This window comes from Heptranchias perlo, chromosome 1, assembly GCF_035084215.1.
Source record: "Heptranchias perlo isolate sHepPer1 chromosome 1, sHepPer1.hap1, whole genome shotgun sequence".
Taxonomy (NCBI): Eukaryota; Metazoa; Chordata; class Chondrichthyes; order Hexanchiformes; family Hexanchidae; genus Heptranchias; species Heptranchias perlo.
Window position 1 is genome coordinate 105,770,258 of NC_090325.1, and position 23,081 is coordinate 105,793,338.

At 41.8% G+C, this 23,081-nt stretch overlaps 1 protein-coding gene across 2 annotated transcripts in view; it reads right to left on the reverse strand.

The window, feature by feature from the left end:
* Positions 1-23,081, reverse strand: part of slit2 (slit homolog 2 (Drosophila)) — a 433,881-nt gene that overhangs the window by 402,293 nt on the left and 8,507 nt on the right. For both annotated transcript variants that reach the window (XM_067989278.1, XM_067989268.1), the window contains exon 4: positions 14,169-14,240. In XM_067989278.1, coding sequence (XP_067845379.1) covers positions 14,169-14,240 — 72 coding nt within the window. The remainder of the gene's footprint in view (positions 1-14,168; positions 14,241-23,081) is intronic.

Below are 23,081 nucleotides of genomic sequence, written 5' to 3' on the forward strand. Positions count from 1 at the left end.
TCAGGAGTGGGAACTCTGAATGAGATTCCCCTTTCTGGCGCAGAATCACAGAGGCTAACTGCAGCATTCCTACATTTCCATAGCTGCAATCAGCACTGACCAAGGGTTGTAACCTGGGACCTTACATGGATCTATATAACTCACCGACTTACAGGATAAAATTGCTGAGCCATTTGGGAGCCATGGAGCTGATTTTCTGAACCACTTGTCAATGCTGGTCCTTGAATGAAAATGTAAACTCTGACCTCTTAGTTGGAGTCAAATGTGCAAGTTGCCTGTGTGTGTCACAATACATTGCAGAGTGTAACTTTTTACATCATTTGGTCCAGATTTGAAAAATGGCACAAATACGCCCTATTTGATTTTTATTCCTTCTCTTCTAAATACAGTAACTTATGTTCAAATACAGTTTGAGCCCAAGTTTTTTTTTATTCATTCATGGGATGTGGGCATCACTGGTATGGCCAGCATTTATTGCCCATCCCTAATTGCCCTTGAGAAGGTGGTGGTGAGCCGCCTTCTTGAACCATTGCAGTCCGTATGGTGAAGGTTCTCCCACAGTGCTATTAGGTAGGGAGTTCCAGGATTTTGAACCAGCGACGATGAAGGAATAGCGATATATTTCCAAGTCGGGATGGTGTGTGACTTGGAGGAGAACGTGCAGGTGGTGGTGTTCCCTTGCACCTGCTGCCCTTGTCCTTCTAGGTGGTAGAGGCCGTGGGTTTGGGAGTTGCTGCAGTGCATCCTGTAGCCAGGGTACTCCGATGGTGAAGGGAGTGAATGTTTAGGGTGGTGGATGGGGTGCCAATAAAGTGGGCTACTTTGTCCTGGATGGTGATGAGCTTCTTGAGTGTTGTTGGAGCTGCACTCATCCAGGCAAGTGAAGAGGATTCCATCACACTCCTGATAGATGGTGGAAAGGCTTTGGGGAGTCAGGAGGTGAATCACTCGCCGCAGAATACCCAGCCTCTGACCTGCTCTTATAGCCACAGTATTTATGTATTTATATATCGCCGAATCCCCCAAGATGTTGATGGTGGGGGATTCGGCGATGGTAATGCCGTTGAATGTCAAGGGGAGGTGGTTAGACTCTCTCTTGTTGGAGATGGTCATTGCCTGGCACTTGTCTGGCGCGAATGTTACTCGCCACTTATCAGCCCAAGCCTGGATGTTGTCCAGGTCTTGCTGCATGCGGGCACGGACTACTTCATTATCTGAGGGATTGCGAATGGAACTGAACACTGTGCAATCGTCAGCGAGCATCCCCACTGACCTTATGATGGAGGGAAGGTCATTGATGAAGCAGCTGAAGATGGTTGGGCCCGGGACACTGCCCTGAGGAACTCCTGCAGCAATATCCTGGGGCTGAGTTGATTGGTCTCCAACAGCCACTACAATCTTCCTTTGTGGTATTGAATGTCTACAGGCCATTTGATCATGGAAGGTTGAACCCAATCCTGTTCTCACCTGACAGCTACATTTCAGCAGAAGTCATGGGATAGTAAGCAGGAGCAGGAATCTTGACCGATATTTTCCTTCTCTAGTCTACAGGTGCTGAAGACAATCGCAGCACCCCAAAGACTGCGCTGGCTGAGATCAGATAATTGAGCACAGAGTGAGGATCAGGCCTTCGGCTCAGTACCACATCATACAGTGCACTGAGGGAGATTTTGTGACACGTTCCACCATATTTTCTCGGTTTTCGTTTTCCCAGGAGATGGAGGGTCTCACCGAAGGATCTGGCTGCGAACCGGTGAAACTCGCTGACAACAACATCGGAGTTCAAGCAGCAAGTAGCCATCTGGTTAGGATGTAGGATAAATAGCATTTTACTGTGCCATTCAGAGCTGGCTCTGAACATTCCGCGCACTACTGGAAACAAGCCTTAATCTTGCTATCCGTGTGTTCATCATGCAGATTGAGCTGGTGTTGCTGACATGGAACATCAAAACAAGATTAAGCAGCTTTATTTCCTTTGGTTAGCTAGGGAAACTTCAGAACAGAAGTCTACATTGAAAAATATATACTTTTTCTTCCTCATTTTCTTTCCCTGCAGATCTCTTTCTACTCACATCCTCCAGGAAGGTGGGATGGTCAGAGCTATGGACCTCTCCATAGCCACTTAGTAAGTGCTGGCCCTTCAATGCAAATTCAACATTTGACCTTTTGGTTGTGGGTCAAGTGCTCAATCGATTGAGATAGTGGGTTGTCTCTATACAAGCCCTTTACTCGACAGGGATTAGGCCACTTTGTGCATTCGCATTGTCTGATGTCTTATTTACAATGTCATTGGCTTCTTTAGAGACTCTGATACAAATTTGGTCTGCTCTTTTGAAGCTGTTCAGCCTGACACTGAGGGACAACACCATGATCTGCCAGCAGCTTTGACTATAAAGAACAAAACATTTTCCCATTCATACAGTTTACCACTGGGTACCAACCCAATTACTTCAAAGATACAAGTAACTTTGAAAGGGGTCATAATGTTATCAGCAAAATGTCAAGACGAATGAACAGAGGTATAATCCCTGACTAAAACTGCAAAAAAAAAACTTTTATTGTTACAAAGTTTACAAAGTCATCTCTCTCGCTCAGGTTTCCATGACAATTGAGAGCCAAGGTTGACACAGAGGCTCATCAACAGCTGGCTCATGCTAGCAGGGCCAAGAGATTAAAATCCACCTCACAGAACACAGCCGAGCAACTTCCCTCCCTTCTGCGTAAATTATCTTCAGAGTCTTCCTAGTGTTGGAAGCCAGCAGTAGCTATCATGGCAGCTCACAGGATGAGTAATGATTTTGATTTGACAAGACGACAGTAACCGTAGCAACAGTAACCGGTGAAGCCTGCGCAGCCATTGTTGGATTCAATGCGGCAGAGGCCAGAGAGGCCAGGAAGAAATTGATGCACAGGGCTATGGCATCTGACATGTCTAGTGTCCTGCACTTTAACCATAGCTGGCAGAAATTAATTCCAGAGGATTTTCGAGATGGTTCCCTGTGCAGCTCCTGCTTTTGTTATCAGCTACAAAACCCTCAATCCTGCCAACTGCCAGACTCAAAGGAAATATTTTCTATTTCAGGAAACACTCCTTCAGAATGAGATATTTGTCTTCTTCCTGTTACAAATCGCTTATCTATTTCACTTGCATTATCATGTCATGTCAGCATTAAAGGAAAAAGCAATTAAGATTTCATAAATGAAGAACATTTATAAGTTCTTTTTGTTTGTTTGTTTTTTTAAAAAACTTTTGTCTCCTTTACTTCCCTGCTGTCCCAAAATGGTGACTTGCACTGGCATACTGTTCCACAGGCACTGGCAGCCTTCCAGTAACTTGCCCACGCCACCATCCCTCATGTGTGCCTCTGGAGCATGAATGTTGACAGACTGTTCAACCGTCAATAGCATCACCATCAAGCCCAATCCTGTCTCCGCCTGGTGCCTCTATTCATGGGGTACAGGGGTGCTGGGTAGTGATCAGGAGCAGGAACCCTGATTAATTCTTTCCCTCTCCAGACAGAGGACTACGGCCAAACCCTACTGCTGCCATGGCAACAATCATTTATAAAGTGCTCATTAAAAGTAAAAAAGCAATCTGGGTTTCAATCAACAGGGTTCACATTATAAACAGAATTAAGAAACCAAAAGAAAATTACAATAAAGCCCAAAGAAATTCTTGTTATATTAATGTAGGTTTACAGTGTGTTGAATATGCTCCCCTCCCCAAACTCCTCTGTTGCACAAACTTACAAGTTATGAATCTGAATGGGGTCCAGAGATGATTCATTACCCCTGTCGGTGAAAGAGATGGTCTGGCCAAGCTCTGTTAGTTATGAACATGCCTGATGCAGTAATTCTGCCGTCAGTGGGACAGAAAAACAAACGGCACTTTGCTTCTTAAATTCTAAAACAATAAAAGGCAGAGTGTTGATCTGGCTCCATCACCGCTCAGCCTTTTTGGATTCCTGCCCAAGCAGGGACTCATCAGCTGCACCTCATTTTTCTGACAGCGCATGGTACAGGGATGAACACATTAGGTTCAGTACACCATTCCATCATAGGGTGAGAAAGTCAGCAGAAGGAAATCTATTCCATTACAAAAGCATGGAAACCTCTTGTAGAATCCTTTTTGAGCAGCATTGTTTGCGGCCATAGAGAATTCCCAGATGGTACCTTTCCTTTGAATTAAGGAAGGAAGGGTGGTGATGGAGGGGTCAGTTGCCTTTGTTTTTAGTTCTCCTTTCAATTCAGTCAGTGTGATACTCCCATTTCTTGGTTTGGATCTCAGTTTTGTACAACACTGATGTGTTGTTAAAACACTGGCAAATTTCTTGAAGAAGTCTCTTCTAGCAGCCACTTAGCACATTTATTCTATTGAGTCCCAGCCTGCATGTAACAATACGTACCAATCTAGTTCCACCTGTCCCCCACACTGGAAGAGGTTGGTTCTGCAGGAATGCACCAATGATCGAGCCTAGACTCCCAAAAGGCAGAGTCTCCAGTGTTTCAGGTCAAACACTTGGTGTGTTGCAACAAAGCTGAGCAGCAAACAATGATCATTGAACTGTGATCCAACAAGCCAAATTAAACAGTCAAAATCCATTTGCTTCAGATGAGCAGTCAGCAGGCTGTGAACAATGTGCTTTTCAAGAGGTACTAGAGTTGGGCAGGGCAGCATTGCTGTGAATGAGAATTCAGGTCACTGCAAATACTGCTAGCCTTTACTGCACTCTTGGGCTAGGTATTAAGGTAGCTGCAAAAAAAACCATAAAGTTGGGACAACTCATTTGTGCACTCACTGATACGTTGTGCCAAAGAACAGTGTATCAGTGCAGGAGGACACTGAGTAAAGACTAAGCATTTCAGAATAGGAAAAAAAAAGAAATATTATTGCACACAAGTTAACAGCTTTGGTGGAAACCTAAGAGGAGGTTACCTGGCCACCAACTGTGTGAAGAATGATGAATGTGAATGAATAGCGGCTAATAGTAAAACAAAAGTGAAGGAGGAAAGGAATCAACACTGGACAAGTCAAGAGACTCTTTTAGTCCTGATCTTTTTATAAGCCATGTACTAAGCAGCTCAATCATGACCCAACAGAGAAACAGGGAACACAACTTTTAATACCCAAGAAACATTTCAAAAATCATACTGAAACGGAGAAGCTAAATACAGAATGTGCTAGGCTGCTCTCCTTTACAATATATTGTTTTCCTCCCCCACTAACCATACACACCCACACGTATACACATACACACCCACACATACACACCCCATACACAAACACATACACACCCACACATACACACCCCATACACAAACACATACACACCCACACGTATACAAATACACACCCACACATACACACCCCATACACAAACACACACACACACACACATACACACCCCATACACAAACACATACACACCCACACGTATACACATACACACCCACACATACACACCCCATACACAAACACATACACACCCACACGTATACACATACACACCCACACATACACACCCCATACACAAACACATATACACCCACACATACACACCCCATACACAAACACATACACACAAACACATATACACCCACACATACACACCCACACATACACACCCCATAACAATACACATACACACCCACACGTATACACATACACACCCACACATACACACCCCATACACACCAAACACATACACACAAACACAAATACATACACACCCCATACACACCCACACATACACAAACACATACACACCCACACATACACACCCTATATACAAACACATATACACCCACACATACACACCCCATACACAAACACATATACACCCACACATACACACCCCATACACAAACACATATACACCCACACATACACACCCCATACAAAAACACATACACACAAACACATATACACCCACACATACACACCCCATACACAAACACATACACACAAACACATACACACCCCATACACAAACACATACACACCCACACATACACACCCCATACACAAACACATACACACAAACACATACACACCCCATACACAAACACATACACACAAACACATACACACCCACACATATACCCACATGTGCACTCACAAACAGATTTAGACACACACACATGCAAACGCATACACATACACACCCACCCATGCACACATACATACACTCACACACGCACAAACACAGATTTAGACACACACAGACACTTACACACAAACGCACACACACACATGCACACACACACCTCTTGTTAGAACACACATCAAAAGAGGAAAAAAAATCTCCCCAGAGCCTCCCTTATTCCACTTAAATCAGTATTTAATCTCCTGTGGTCTTGTGTGGTTCGGCTCCAAGTATTTGGAAATATTAAATTAAAGAAATTACCACAGGGGCAAATAATCATGTTGAAAAATTACTTTCCTGTTTCTCCATTACAGTACTGCATTGTAAATGTGAATGAGGTAGTACTCAACACCACTGCAGCCCAAACAAATCACTTACCAATAAAGAACATTAATACCTACTCCCAATGCCCACAAATCAACAAGCCAGCCAAGAGGTCAAACCCAAACATAACACAGACATCCATTTAGTGAAATTACTATTTTTTTTACATTTCTATGCTGCAATTCAGAGAATCTTTCAATTATTCTCTCTTTTAATCCACAAAGTCTTCAGAATATTCCCTGTTGTAAAGATTCATATCAAGATCATTATTATATTGCCTGTTTCTTTATTAAGTAGCTATGAGAACAAGACGAATGCTGCAGAATTTTCATCTGGCTTCTAAGAAGTTATCAGCGCTGCCAAACAAATACTTGGCCTTACTCTACTGTTCTCAAAATGGAGGGCTAGATTGAACTATTTTTACATACACGACACATGTGTACCATGGTACAGTTTAGTTTTTGTTACCAGGTTTGGCGCACATCAGACTACTGCACACAGCAGAACAGCACAGCCATTGCATTTCCACAATGATGCACCATACAGACCCACACTGATGCAAAATTTAGCCTTTTGCTGAATCACGTGAATGGGATTTTTTTGAATGAGAGCCAGTATAGGTATTACAGACAATATCTGGGATACCTCCAACTGCAATGGTAACTATAACTGGCTGTGTTAACAATATTGGCTGTAATATTAATTCTGAGGAAATTTAAACAATGCATCCTGCAAAATTAAACAGGTGAGATGTGCAGCTGGCTGAATTTAAATACCTGTGTGTAGTATGTCTAAGCACAGGTGCTAAGAATTTCCTTGGGGGTTCTTCTGATCAGCCACCATAACTTTGAGTGGTCACTTTAAAATTATTTATTTTTTCTTTGGAGGTCCAGGCCACGATCCCAGCCTGGAAGCCTAGTTGGGCTTCTGCTGTTTAGTGGCACAGTACACCTGGTCTCACCAAACATATCATCGGCAACCCTCCACCAGGTCCCTTTGAAGGCCAGAGATATGGAACTCTTGACATAGGGTCACCACCACCCTGACCCCACCCCCTCTTACACCACTGGCCTTGTTTGGGATGTGCAGAAGCTCCACCCTTGAGAAAGCCAAGCAGGAGCTCTCGTACAAGAGCAGGACTCAGATACCCCAGGTCCCAGCCTAAAGTTACAGCAGGAGTGCATCAGAAGGGCACCAATTCTCTTTTACTAACATGATGAATTTCTACGTGTGGTATCTCCTAGTCCTCCAAAAGTCTTTATTAAAGAAAAATACCTGCCATACTAATTGAAAACTCAAGAGAAAACTCAGAAATTTGTCCCACAGACCCCTACGATTATGCAAACAGTGTGACAAGTTTACATAGGCCTTTTCCATTATAAATGTGGTCATAGGAATTTATAATGGAAAAAGTTGAGACAAAAAGTTTGACATGACAACAGGAATTCAAGTGATGCATTCAGGAAAGAACGAAAGACTTGCAATAATATAGTGCCTTTCATGACCTCAGGACATCCCAAAGTGCTTTACAGCCAATGAAGTACTTTTGAAGTGTAGTGATGTAGGAAGTGTGGTAAATATATATATCAGTGCCGTGCGTGGGAAACTAACTTGTGAATTTTCTTTTCACAATTACTGCCATTGAATTCATTGGAATGTCCTTATTGTTATTAATGATACTGTTCAGATTCAAGAGACTAGCAAAAGCCATGTTTCTATTGTCAACTTTATTCGAGCATGAAGGTGGAATGGAGTCCAACAACGGGATGAAAATGGGCTTTATGATATTAGCACAGAAACATGCTAACAAATTCACCTGCTAATGTTGAACAATGTGATTTCATCCTATAAATCTGGTTTATGCAAACTGCTAGCATAAAATTCTTATCATGAAATCAATGTAAAACCTCACTTCTCGGGTTCTGGGTTTCAAATCATATTCTTCTGATTGTAGTCAGATGGGCAGCATGAATTGGACTAGCTATGGGAATGAAGGTGCTTGTACCTGGACTTCACTGTGGTACAGAGCCACCACAAGCTTCTGTTCAGCATTCCCAGCAGACAAGTCTAAAATGCTACACAAGCGCCTGTGATGCAGACTCTTTGGCAGCCACACGCACCATTATTACCGAGGACAGTCTGCCCTCGGAGATGATCAGGGGTAGTCCTAGCCAATGCTCAGCAGGTATCTAGGGTTAAAAAATAGCAGCATGGTGAGTAGTATAAATTATGCTAATGATATTTGAACTGGTTTCCTAGCCCTGCAAACACAGCTGTGACTAAACTACTGTTAAAGAGCAAATACCTTGCCCTAAGCATATGATTCTTCCAGCCTGCATAGCTCCCTGAGAAAAGATGCCACACAGCAGACAGCAAAAGTGGAAAAAAAATTCCCCTTGGTTGCTGTTAGTGACCAACTGCAACTAATCATATATATTTCACATGCCCAGTTTCTCACATTGTTCATCTGTGCCACACACACAGAAGTTAACTATTCACCTGTAATTTTATAGGCTATTGATAACATTGTATTAAACAGTTTGATACACGGAGAGGCGTCATTCCATTTAAAGTCTCTCACTGCTGCACATGCACAAAGGGGTCAGCCTGTCAATCACCCCCCAATCTATGATTCAGGAGTATTTTCACGAAGAAATTAAATAACTCATTAGAGGCTGGAACAGAGAGCCACAAAATGCTAATCATTCTTGGCATGCAAACATTACTGGAGGCTTTGATGGCCATATTTCCCCAAAGAAAATACATTACAATTCGTGTTGCGTTATCTACGTTTCCTTTGGCACTGGCATTAGCAGCCTGCAAAGCGTTTCAATTATTATTGAAATGGTTTTATTTTGAGCAGCATTTCACACTACAGTGGACATTCAAGTTGCTGATTATCAGTATTATTATAATCTGCTACATTATTTAAGCTGTTGAATTAAAATCCATTTTACATAAGGTTAAAGAGCACAGCATACCACTGAAGAAACACAATTCAGTACCACTCTTAAACCAAGCATAAATCATTATTTATGAAAATCTGTATTAGCCACACACACACACATGCACACACATAGATGCTTGACTTCACGGTCTGTTCAGCAATGACCCCTGGGCAAGAGAAATTTAATATTAACTTCCTTCTCCTCTTCTTTACATTGAATTCTTCTATTTCCCCCACAGCAGTAAAGTCTCTGATATAATAGGATCACAAGGACTCATTTTAACGTTCGATGGTAGCGGATTGGCCGCCCGCTTTACACCTGCCCAATTGGTCCATTCCAATGAAAATTTGGGTGGGGCATATAACGGGCAGCCATTCTGCTATCGCCCGTTCTCTGCCACCACCAAAAGTTAAAATCAGCCTAGGGACTTCTGCTGTAACTACGCAGCAAGTAAACCTTCAGCTATTCAGGCCCTGGCACAATACTATAGAATGGAGTGCAGCCTTGCTGGACAGGGGCGTAAGCCAGAGATAGGACGATAACAACTAAAGCCCCAAATCTCCAACTTGCCATCCTGTTGAGCGAAGCTCCACCCCGGAGCACAGCCTTACTGAATATGGATATTTTATCTTTCTTTCAAAGCTGGTGAGCAAAGCTCCTCCAAGGGCTCAACCAGCTACGTCAATGAATAGCCACGCCGTACAGAGAAAGAAGATCCCGGGTTCAATTCTTGGTCCGTGCTGAGTTAGCGGATCTCAGCTGAGGTGGCAGTAGAGGTGCCGCTTTAGGCCTGAGTGCCTCTTGGTTAAGCGGGGGGGGGGCGGGAGAAATGAAACTGGTAAGGGTTTTCACTCCTGATCGCTATACATCAGCTGGAATGTGCGTGTGTGGATGTTGGCTGTAATGCCTCCCACAGTCGAATAGCCTGTCGACACTCAGTATCTAGACTCGTGCATGAAAAGTGGCTATCTCAACAGGGTAACAAACCTGATTGGTACCTGTGAAACTGTTCACCAGCATCAGCTCACCTTCAGAGTGGCAATGATTATAACAAGTGAACACCGTACTGTGAGCTGCTCTCAGAGTGCACTGAACTAACTTCATTACCAGGAGTCAATTCAGTTTGTGTCAATCTGAACTAAGTGGATTTGTTACTGGCTCCACCGGATGGTAGGCTGGAAGTCCACATTCCATTTGCCAACAAGTAATGTGTGCCAGAGCACGAAATAGGTACGGAGGTGTGACTGATTTCTCGTGAAGATCACCCATTGACATCGGCTGAGCCAAAGACTAAAATTGGGTTCTAGACAAATACAAACCAAGAGCAGTATTTTAATCATTTTCAGTTTCGCTGAACCCAAATGATTCCTATAGATTACCCAGCACTCAGACCTGTCATTAATTCAGCCTGAATACAATTGAACTCTACCAATGGAAACAGGGCTCCTGAAATAAGAACAGCAGGATTCCAAGACTGCTTACTTATTAACTCAATTATTATAACTAACAGTGCATTACAGTACTGCACAGCCATGTAAGATGCAAGCACTGAATGGGACACAAATATACATTTTGACGCATAATAGCTCCATATTGTGCAAGACCTAAATTTGTGAATGGACCTACTTCTTTCTGAGTTAAAGGGCGTCTACATCTTTGAAAATAAAATGCAGTCAGTAAAAATACCACACAAAACAACAGTTGTTTTTTGGGAAAAAAACAAATTCATACAAGCTTTTATGAAAATAAAACATGTTATACAACAGGCTACCATATTGGAATTCCCTCAGAGAGAGAATCGTAGCTTTAAGCAGGTAAAATGCAATTTCTTTACAGTGGGTCGCAGGCTTGGTTAAAACATAGAGCTGCAGAATTCAGCAGTTAAAAAGTTTAAAATACTGATTGAAAATGTACTCATTATTTCATTCAGCCAAGCAATACACTATTTCAGGGCTATCATTTGCAATATTTGGAGAGCAATGCAAAACAGTAATCAACAATGCTGTATTAATGTTGCAACTGCTGCCCAGGCAGGGAGCTGAAAGTCTTCATGAGCACTTCTCAAGCAATGGTGAGAACACTTTAGCTTTGGACCTGCACAATTTCCAGTATGGCAGTAAGGAGATGGAGTCAATCCTGTTCTTGAAAATTTTTCAGTCGAATTTAAACAAAATAATGAAAAATACCTGCAATTACAGAGTGTTTCATCATGTTGAAACATTAAAGTGCTTCGCATATTTACTTTTGGAGGGCAGGTGAGTGTCATTATGTAGCAAATGCAGCATCTCTCTTCACCAGCACCGTCGCATAAACAGTCACAACTTGAATTACCAGTTAACTCATTTTTGTTTTTGTTGATATTACTTGAGGGAGGAATGTTGGCCAGGACACTGGGAGAATCCCCTGGACTTTTTTGACTAATGCCATGGGATCGTTAACATCCAACTCAGCAGGCAGCAGGAGCTTAATGTCTCCTGTGAAGAACGCCACCTCCAACAATGCAGCACTCCCTCAGTAGTGTACTGGAGCGTCAATATGGATTATGAGCTCAAGCCCTTGTGTGGTGCTCAAACCCACAACCTCCTGAACCAAAGGTAAGAATGCTACCAACAAAGCCAAGCTGAAACATGAAATAGGATTTTAATATTGTATCTCATTGGTACTTTTGCCTTGTGAATACTGCCTTAGGCTCTATGACTAAATACTGTGACCCCCCCCCGCACTCAATAGGAATGTAGGTGGGGAATAGGCCTACAACACTAGTGCGGATTCTCTGACTTGCATTCCCTTCAAGCGTGGTTCCCCAATGCGGGTGGAGGATTACCGAATTTACCAATGTATGACAAGTTGCTCATCAGTTTTCTTCAAGCACCACGAATAGTAAATTCCTCAATTTTGATTCTCTCTTCTTTTTCTTAAGTATTATCAGTATTAAGGGCAGAAAGATGAACACAAAGTGCAAATGGAAGTCCCACTGATACTTGTGAGCATGGATGGGACAGTTGCACAGAGATCTGATATTGTAAGAGTGGCATTTATCAAATCAGATCATGCTAATTTAAATCAGACTGATCCAAGTGAGTGCAAATGGATTTTTTTACAAACAGAAATGTTTTAGAACAAAATGCATTCAGCACAGCCCTCAGGGATACTGTTCGCTGAAGTAGTTAGCAGGAGAAATACATCAATGTGGTAGCGTGAAAGCTCTGAACAGGTTGAATAAAAAAAACATCTGGATAAGGTTCACACTCCTGGTTTGCTGTCCAGCAAACACCTCCCCCTCCCCCCTCCCCCCACCACAACATTTGAGGATGTCAGGAGAGCACAGGTTCAGGTTTGAATGGTAACGTCACAGCTAAGCAGCCTGCCAATGTTAACTGTCCAGACTAACACATGAAGCATGGCTGCTGGTGTGAGGTATTGTAGGGTGACTAGTGACATCATACCCCAGCAAGGAGTCAACACCTTCAGGAGAGAAAAAAGGGGACAATTTTTGGAGGAAAACAGAGAAAGAAAAGAGGAATAAGAACCACTGTTATTATTATTACTACTCAGTCTCAGTGCAATCTACAATTAGAACCCAATTATTTAAGACTGAAAAACCTCTTTAAAATCATTCCCAAATGATATTCCAGTACGCTAATGAACCGTTAAAGCTGCATATGCACAATTGACATCAGTTTGATATTTACACCAATTTATATATATTTGAAGGAATCACAATCTACATGCACATAATCAAGACTACTCTCAAATTTTTCATAAGGATATGAGATTGATGGCAGTCTCGCAACAAAATGCACATGTATTGTATTTCCCTTTCAAGAAATTCTAAACCATAACCACTCCTCCCCCCACAGAACAAAGAAATAGGGACTGAGGTGATCAACTTTTCAAATTCCACTTTGAAAGACAACACAGTCGACAGGGTAGTTGCATCTGTTGAGAGTGAAACTCTGCGTCCACAGTCCTTCTTACTCAGAGGAATCCAGTTACTTTCAGCACTTTACTCATATTAAAAGTAAAGGAGGCCCTCAGACATATACAATTGACATCGCAAAGCAGCTCACTCCGACAAATAAACAAATTCAGACTTATTTCACCTTTTCAGCTAATATTCATCCATTAATCAATCTAAAAAGCTTTCAAAGAGCCGAATTTCTCAGGATTTTCGTTAAGAAAACAAAACTAAAATGAACCACAAATTAGTTCAGAATCAACTCACAGTTTTGGAACATTGTCCCATTAGCCAAGGAAAGTTCCAAGTAAATTGTAACTGTGTGAAACCATACCAGACATTCATCATGCACCTTTATGAAGCTCGCTTCTCAATGGCTTTAGAATGAACTGTTTTCCTTCTAAATTACCATCAGGACTGCATCTGCCTGCTTCAAAGTGCCCGAGGATACCTCAGAACTTAAGCTCTAACTTTGATTTATGATTTGTAAGAAAGCACAAAGCAAATTACAACTGTATCCTACAAGTTCTCTCCAAAAATGATAGCTGTAAGGGCTTTAGAAAAATTGTGACAATTAGGCAAAAATAAATACCATCTTCAGACAGCAGTATAGCAAAATATCTATAATTATACGGCCATTTGCAACTTTAGGCTGGATTGAAAAGCGAGTTACCGAGATTCAAGATGTGCTGATGTGGTGCAATTGGTTCAGGAGTGGCCACGCGGCACCGAAATCATCCAGGTGTCTTTTATTTTCAAATTTGACAGGTTTAAGGAAACTTGACTACTCACAGTCTGTAGAGCTTCGGAGTCCCCAGGAAAAGCAGCTCTGGCAAGACCTGTAGATTGTTCCTATTCAGACGGCTACAGAGAGACAGAAAGTGAAAAGAGAAATAGGGGTGAGGAATAGGTTACTGCAAAACAATCACCCTTTTAACCCTTCAAATTTCTCCCCCCATGGTGCTAATTCAAGCTGGGGCATGACTTCATAAATGCTGAGTACTCTCCGGTACCTCATCTAAGTGGGCATCCTTCATTTTTGAACCTAGACGATAATGGCTGAGTTTACCAATCCCACACTCTCGGTGATCAGTAGTGCTGGAAGGGACATCAAATCAGAGATAGGGCTACACTATTGTAGCACAAATTCTCCAATCCATGCCTCCTTTCAGCGCAGCTCTATGCTGGGAGTGTGGCATTGGTGTGGTTTACCCCAAGTGTCAGTGGGCTATTTGACCACGGAAGACATCACTGCAAAGACTGATCCTGTGCTCACCCATTGTTCATAAGTGCACAATTTTCAGCAGGACACACCGGACAGTAAACAGGAGTGGGAACGCTGACTGGCATTTCCTTTGCTGAGGCCAAACATAAAACGTTAACCACTGCTCAGTTGAGATCAATGAGCTCAGCAAAAAAATTGAAAAAAAAGATACTGCATTTTAAAAATTCTTGTTGAGTAGTCAGAGGCACGCCAGGCGTTCCACTGTCTCATTTTCATATAATAAGAACATTGTGTCTGTTCTTAATATTCTTCATATGGTGCCTGTCAAAGGCTGGCTTTGTGTGTTTATTAAAGTTCCAAGTTCTAATGGACACAGGTGCTACATATGTATCGAATGAAAAATGTGTTACATATTTGGCCAGGGTATGATAACAGCTTGTCAATTCCACAAGGTGGTCCTGCAGCGTTTACCCAAGACATTACAGAATGTTAAAATGTTCCCTGTAGGTATGCAAGTCAGTCAGAAATCCGCAAAGTCCATCGAGAGGTGCTGAGACACAGAGCTAATGAGAACGTGAAACCTGAACAATTCTTTCCTCATGTCCCCTGGTGAATTGAACTTTATTGTTTTTAACCTACTCATTAACTTTCACATATTTATCGAAGGCCCTCCAATTACATCAACGTTTCAGTTACTGCTAACTTTCAAGTAATTGTGTTAGAAGAATCCATAGATTTAGTGTCAGGCTGCCCTGTTGTTTCAAAATTGTGATTTGCGTGTTCTTACTTAATAAATCTATCTGCCAAAATTTCATAAACAAACACACATGATTTTCCAGGCATCTGGTTTCAAGGCATCTTAAGTTAAAAAACCTCTCTTTTGGGTTGGCCCAAGTTGTACTTAATCCTCTCCCAATCATGATAAGGCTCCACGACGTTCAGGTGGTGACTTTGTAGCCACATTTTCACTGGCATCACTGTGATTGATAGCAGCTCAATGTCGACAAATACTCCATGATGTGTGTTAAATAGGTTTTAGAATACTTTCAATTAGCCTTGTCTTCCCTGGGTTACAGCAGGAAAGAATCAGCCATAGTGCCTGCTGAGGATTGCTGTCCAATGACCCTTGTTGGAAAGTGTGCTTGTGTGCACTCCAATTGAGGACAGGATCAGGGCTGCTTGCGATGCCTTCCTCAGTCAAACAGCCTGGCAAAACTCACTGTCTAGGCTTGCACATGAAGGACAGCCAGGTAGGTAATGTGCCGGCGAGTTCCCGACACCCATGAAGTGTACCTGAGCAAGTATCAACACCTTCAGGAGAGCAGAAGGGAAAATTGCTGGGGAGGTGGGATCTGGAATTAGGGAGTGAAAAATAAATCACAGTTTTCTATTTTTGTTACAAAATGCATCCATTCAAACTACAGCTTGAATGCTGTGGGGCCCTGCTGTCTTATACTTCAGACGGATGACAGCTACTGTTTTTGTGAAATACAGTCCAAGCATTGTGGGCTGATAATAATAAAAGTGGGGGCAGGGAAGCAACAGAGTGTGTCTTTAACATTTGGAAACATCCGTTCGAACTGGCTTCTCATTTCAGGAGAAAGTAGAAGGGCCAGCATCCAGCAAACATTGTCACAAAAGACCACGCAAAACAGATGTGGGAAAAACAAACAGCAGCCTGCCATCTGAATTGGTAAAAAGGTCCTGCTCAGTGCAAACAGGCTCCATTCCTCACTTCAACATCAATAGCCATAAAAAGGTCAGGCAAAAACCAACCCAGAGCAAAGGAAAGACACTGAGAACTCTGCAATAGTAGTATTTTCTTCATGGGCAGGAAGAAACTGTGTTAGCAACAGGGAATGAAAAAAAGCCTTTTCACTGTGACATTTAAGCATTAAAGACAAAATGAATTAAGAAGCTAACACTTGTACAATGCTCAGTGAAACACTGTTTATACAGAGGTGGAACATGGTTCCAACAACTTGGTCGTCGATCTTGTTAATATTGCAATTATTTATTTATTAAGATACAGTCAATCCTCTCTGTTACACTGCCTTTAGTTGCTGCAACAAAGCATGTGGTGATAGGAAGTGTGTTATGCAGGGGGACAGGGAGGCTTGAGTTGTATAAGTGTATCTACTCAGTGTTAATGAGTGTGTACGTCACATGTTCCTGTCCCAATGTGGCAGTAGTACAAACATCCATGTCAGGTTTTTTTTGGAGAATGCTGAATTTGACAAACATTAAGATAAAATAATCTTGCTTACCATATTGGATGATTGTACAAGCAGTGCTACTGCACCATCAAATAGCTCAAGTTGTCACTGAAGACCAATGTTGCCCAGTATAATGTGCCATTAGATAATTATAAATCTGTATATAAAGCCAAGTGCTCCTGAGTGTACATATAAGTTGACTAAGTAGAAAACTGGGTCCAATGAGAACAAAGTGTTGAAACATGGTATCGGCCTCTCATAATATTAACAACATTATTTGTTACCTTTTTTTCCCTGAGATAATTCACAAAACTGACTGGGAACATCTGCTACGATATTATCTTGATGAAGAACAGAACGTCACATTCCTTAAGCCAGCAATGTTCCGTCAATGTAGTGGCACAGTACATTGTTAAAATAGTATATTATGCCAATTGTAAACAATTTTACAACACCAAGTTATAGTCCAGCAATTTTATTTTAAATTCACAAGCTTTCGGAGGCTTCCTCCTTCGTCAGGTGAACGATGTCGTTCACCTGACGAAGGAGGAAGCCTCCGAAAGCTTGTGAATTTAAAATAAAATTGCTGGACTATAACTTGGTGTTGTAAAATTGTTTACAATTGTCAACCCCAGTCCATCACCGGCATCTCCACATATATTATGCCAGTAAGTGGTAGGAAAAGACCTTACGCCCACTGTTCCTGAGACAGCAAGTGCCAGTTTGACTGTATCGTCCAAGGTGGAATGGGAGCATGAAGAAGCCAGATACTTCTCCATGTTGGATGGGAGGGGGCATTTAGCAGATGAGTCATTCCAAGCCCCTCTCATTCACCCAGCTCTGAAGTGAGGCCTGTGACAGGTTCATACAGACACTTTCTTGGGCTAATTGCTCAAAGGCAGTCTCTATGCTAGTGTCAGGTGGGAGTGTTATTCACATCACTCTCCTTGGGAGAATATTGGTGCCTATTGTGTTTTCTTTGTTTAATGGATCCAGTTAGATAAAGGAAATGTTTCCTTTCCCACCAGGGTCTTCCCTCTGAGGAGTTTCTACAGCAACACACCCACTCTTTCCTTTATAAAAAGACTCTGAGGATTTTACTGCAAGGTATGACTGACAAATAATGGATGAGTTATGCAAAATAAGAAACTAGTTGCTTCCCTCATGGTCAAATCCTCTGGAATACAATATCACCTTTCTGAATGCATCAGTCAGCATTGCTCCAGGAAAAAAATGAGGCTCCATTTCAGGAACCCAGAGTAGGTCCTGAGGTGTGGAGGGGGCACATTTTAATTCCTTTGTTGCAATTAGTGCATTCCTCGCATTCAAAATACTTATTTTTTTAAAATTGCACACTGCTAAAACAGCGGTGGTTCACATCCTTCATTAAGTGCTGCTGAGTATAGTATTTTCCTTCAGGCTGTTCTTCATCTCCACCCCCTTTACCCATTTGAAGACTAAGCTGAGCAAACTGGAGATTGCCTAAGTTGCTGCCCGTCACTCAGCTTCCACTGATGGATCAACTTCTGCCATGTTATGGGGGAGATCCTTTGTCAGAATGACTGACTTCTTGTTGGGCTTTAATGCTTCATCTCAGCACAATGAGATGGAGATGAGATTACTTCCCAGACTGTTAGTTTTCAATCTCATCAAGCAATCTTTCCACATTTCACTTGACTCCTTGGAATTTTAACAGGAATTAGGTCTCCTCCCCATTCTCGTGACACATCTACATAAACAATTTAAAGGGCCAGACTTGTGTTTTGTGGCTTTTGTCCTTACCTCTGTTAAATTACAATCAAGCATTCCAGCAAAGTGACTCTTTCCCATTTAAATCATGGTCTCACAAATGTGCTGAATCTGAGGGTCTCCATCAATAAATAATGGGTTCTGACCTTCATCAATCCATCATTTTGCATGTGAAGCAAATTCTACCCCTGTAAAACAGTTCTTTTAATGGCATTGGTTTAATTCCAGAAGTCTGGCATTCACAAGCCAATTTACTACTAAATCCATATCTCTTATCCTGGCGACAAACTCCAAGTTACATGAAACGCTGGGTCTACAATTCTGCGGCTAGGCTAAAAGTGCTGAATTTAGTAATGTCAACACGAAGAATTGGCTCATTAATGCTGATCACCCAGAATTCAAAATAAACAAGTACCAGAATAAAAGACATTAAATAATGCAGATGGCTATGTTAAATCGCAATGAAAGCAATCCCATAAATGCTATAATAGGATGTTCCTAATGATGTCACTCGATAACTTCCAGCGGCCATGTTGGATTACAAGCATTAAATGCGAGGTGGATAGCAACACATGATGGCCACAATAAAGAAAAGTCTATATAATTTTGCGCAGTTATCACCGGCAGATTGATCATTATATCTCCAGAAGGTGTCCGTAATTGATGGTATGGATCCCTACAAGATTTCTAATAAAGAATTTAGCAGAGACTTGTCAAATTGGCCTGAAGTTAAGTACCTCAACATGGTTAACTACCTCATCTTTTCATCAAATCCAGCATCACAATGGAGAAGATACGAGCCCACAAGACCTCGAAGCTCATAACCAATTCACCTCAGGGTGAATGGGAGACGTAGCAGTGGTCTATCCCAAAGAAAATATCGCTGTGATTGCAGGACGAGTAAGTAGTTAGACTGATTCTGTGTTATATATATCATACGACTATTTATTTTTTGTTTGTATGTCTCTCTCTATCTCTACTTTATAACTTTTATTTGTTATGCATATTTGAAAATGAATACAACTTCAGCAGGCCCAGTCGGGGTACATACGCATTTTAGAAGTTTATGTGGACCTGAGTAGGCGTTCCCTGTCCTATCAATTAGCTGAATTGAGTGCAAATTTACACAATAATTTTTTAACTCTTTTTATATTAATATTAGTGCATATGATGTGTCTAACCACAAGTGAAGATGTATTTGTGAGCCCAGGTAAGGCTCATATATTGCATGAAGTCAAGAGCAATGTCTACATAGATATATGAATTGTAAACAATTTTACAACACCAAGTTATAGTCCAGCAATTTTATTTTAAATTCACAAGCTTTCGGAGGCTACCTCCTTCCTCAGGTGAACGATGTGGAAAAATTTTCCACATCGTTCACCTGAGGAAGGAGGTAGCCTCCGAAAGCTTGTGAATTTAAAATAAAATTGCTGGACTATAACTTGGTGTTGTAAAATTGTTTACAATTGTCAACCCCAGTCCATCACCGGCATCTCCACATCATAGATATATGAAGATATGGCTCCACAATGTCATTCCCATCTCTTCTTAAGTCCTGTTCCCTCCATTCCAGACCCCATGTGAATTCATAAATGTCGATTTTCTCTGGTACATGACAAATCTGTCCTGTTCCATGTTCCATTTAGTCCCCAAGAAATCATTCATATATCTGCCAGGTCCTGTGATATTTTCAAATTTTCAGTCCCATTCCCATGGTATTCCCGCAGGTTTCTAGTCCAGATCAAATTATTGCACATGGAATGGAATTTCTCTTTATACCTTTTTCTTTTCTTTTCAGGTCCTTCTTTCACAGACTTTAAGTTAGGCTCTCACAAGGCCGTGGGTCATCACAGAGGAAAAAGGCACCATTCTAAACGCCAACTGTGATTGAAAGACGGGCATAGGTGGAACTTGCATACGTGTGTCTGCCTTGTTGTTTAGGGTAGAAACAGCCATCCTCACCAGCCACAATTCGAGTCTCTTTTATGACAATTCCTCAGTTTCTATCCCTTGGTTGGTGATAATAGCAGGAAGGTGAAAGAAGGACTTATCCTTATTTCTGTCCCCTCTATTACTACAGCCTACAAAGGCACAAAGATTCACCATTTCAGTGTCAATTTGACTACTCACATGTACCTTCACTCAATCAACAAGCTGTACTCCAACATGCTTGCACTCTAACATGGCACATCACATGACCTGTGATGTGTATTAGGGACACCCTATAGTCATTGCAATGTCCCACTCCAAAGCCACCACTCTGCTGTGTAATCACATGCAGAGCAGTGCTATTCGCCTGCTTATGTGAAGCATCGACATATAAGTACAAGCCGAATCACCAAATGAGCACTTTCCATTCGTTTTACAAAAGGTGTCCTATTTGTCACTTTCCATTAGCTGTCCCCATTGAGCAATGTCTTGTTTAATCTCCTCATCAGCATTTGTTGTGGACACAGGCAATGGTTTGGAATTCTTAGTTAAAAAAATTGGATTATTTCACTGCCATTAACAGTCTGACACATCTGAACGACATAAAAGAAAGTCATTAAAGGACTGAAAGAAAACAGTTCAATTTCCATTATCACCAGAAATAAGCAGAACACGCAGCAGATTAGCAGGTAAGCACTACTGAGTGCTTTTTAAATTGATGTCAGGTCAAATTAATTTCTGGTTTCTCGAGATATACACAATGTTTTACTTATTTATGTCCTCATCCCCTTTTTCTCCTTTTCACCATCCCTATTGCTGCACTTCCTTGCTAAGCCTCCTCCTTCGACTGAGAAGGCACAATATGGGTTGCTAACCCTTGAGGATTGTCCTAGAGTCTTCAAGAATTAAAGATTAATCTTCTGGGCACTACCACGTGCAACCCAGGAGAAAAATCGTAGGGGCGTCAAAAACAATTGTGTGCTTTTTTTTTCATTTTCTTTGAACTCTTTCGTTTGTTAGTTATAAAAATATTAGAGATGGGAAAAAGGGCTGATTGACTGGATGAGACGGTTGGAAACATGAGGTCATGTGATGAAACCTCCAGGAATATGTCCAACCCTAGGTGCCAACTTTAGCTGGCAGGAGACTAACTTCTGTGATGTGCTGCCTAACTGCTGTGCAGTGTAGGCAGGCCCTCAACTGGTAAGACCCATCCAGCAAGGACAGTTGCAGCCTAATGATATTCGAGGCTAGGCGTCCATCTCACAGCCCTGCTATTGAGAGTGCTGTATTCCTGCACTATTGCCACTGGGGCAGCATGTGTACTAGAGGGTTTTCATTAGAAGATGGATGAGAGAACTCCACTATCAGATACTAGTAACCATTTTCCAGCTATTGTGTCACAATAAATATGAAGCGGCAAAGTTACTTCCCAACACCTTGAAGGGCCTCCTCTCCATTGCCTCATTCCATTGGTCACAGACTGTTATCAAGCTTCAGAATATATTTGCATTCAGTCAGCCAGAGTTTCCATCCCTTATGTGTTATCCTATGATCGCTGCTGTTAAATGCATGCATGTGGACAGTAGATAAAGAAAGAACAAGCTTGGCTCTGATACCCACAATGACCAAATAGCCTACCAATGCTAACTATCCAGATTCACACATGAAGAATAGGTTGAGGTTCCAAGTTCAGCTAGTTCCATGTCGAAATGCATTGCAGGAAGTGCCATTTGAGTTCAGAAGAGAGTAAGGGGAAAATATCAGAGGGACAAATTGAAGAATTTTTAATCACAGCCAACATGACAACATTGTCAGTGCGCAAAACACCATCTGCATCCAGGCTGACATTTAAGAAAAAAGACTAAGCTATAAATAAACGAGGTTGCCTTTGATGACTTTCCTTTTTGGTGTCCCCAAATAATGTAGTGTGGGGACATGCGTAATACATAAGGGGGAGGGAAAGGGCTTATGATTTTATTTTTACACAGAAGAAATCTTCCCCCATGGTGAGAAATAAAATCGGCAGAAACAACATAATTCTAGCCTGGAAAAGTTACCAGTCCATGAAGTCCAGAGCATTATTTAGATGCCACTGGCTGAGGAGCAACAAGATGTTCCAACTCTACTTCTGCATTTTAATGTGGCAAACCTGATGTTGCTACTGCACTTTATTTAAGAAGCTGCACCAAGATTTTCTTTTACAATTTTTAACCCCCACTTTTAGTTCTTCCTGCACCAAAAGCTACTGCCCAAGTTGAGAGAACAGAAATGCAGCACGCTGCCAGGCAGGTGCCAATGCCATTCTAAAGCAAACTGAGCCAGCTTTCTAATCATTATCCAATATGACAGAAGAAGGTAACAACATAAATAAATTGTCCACTGCTCTCTGTCTCTTTCTCTCTCTCTCTAAACGGGATCAGAATATGCCATCCTACTGAAACAATTGGCAGGGACACTAGGCCCGGTTTCAACAGCAAATCTCCTCAATCCATTTGAACGAACTGCTAATAAGAGATGACTTGCTTGCTGAAGTTCCCTCCCTCCTGTGGGGAAGCGTCTAGCCTCCACTCTGTGCCTCCC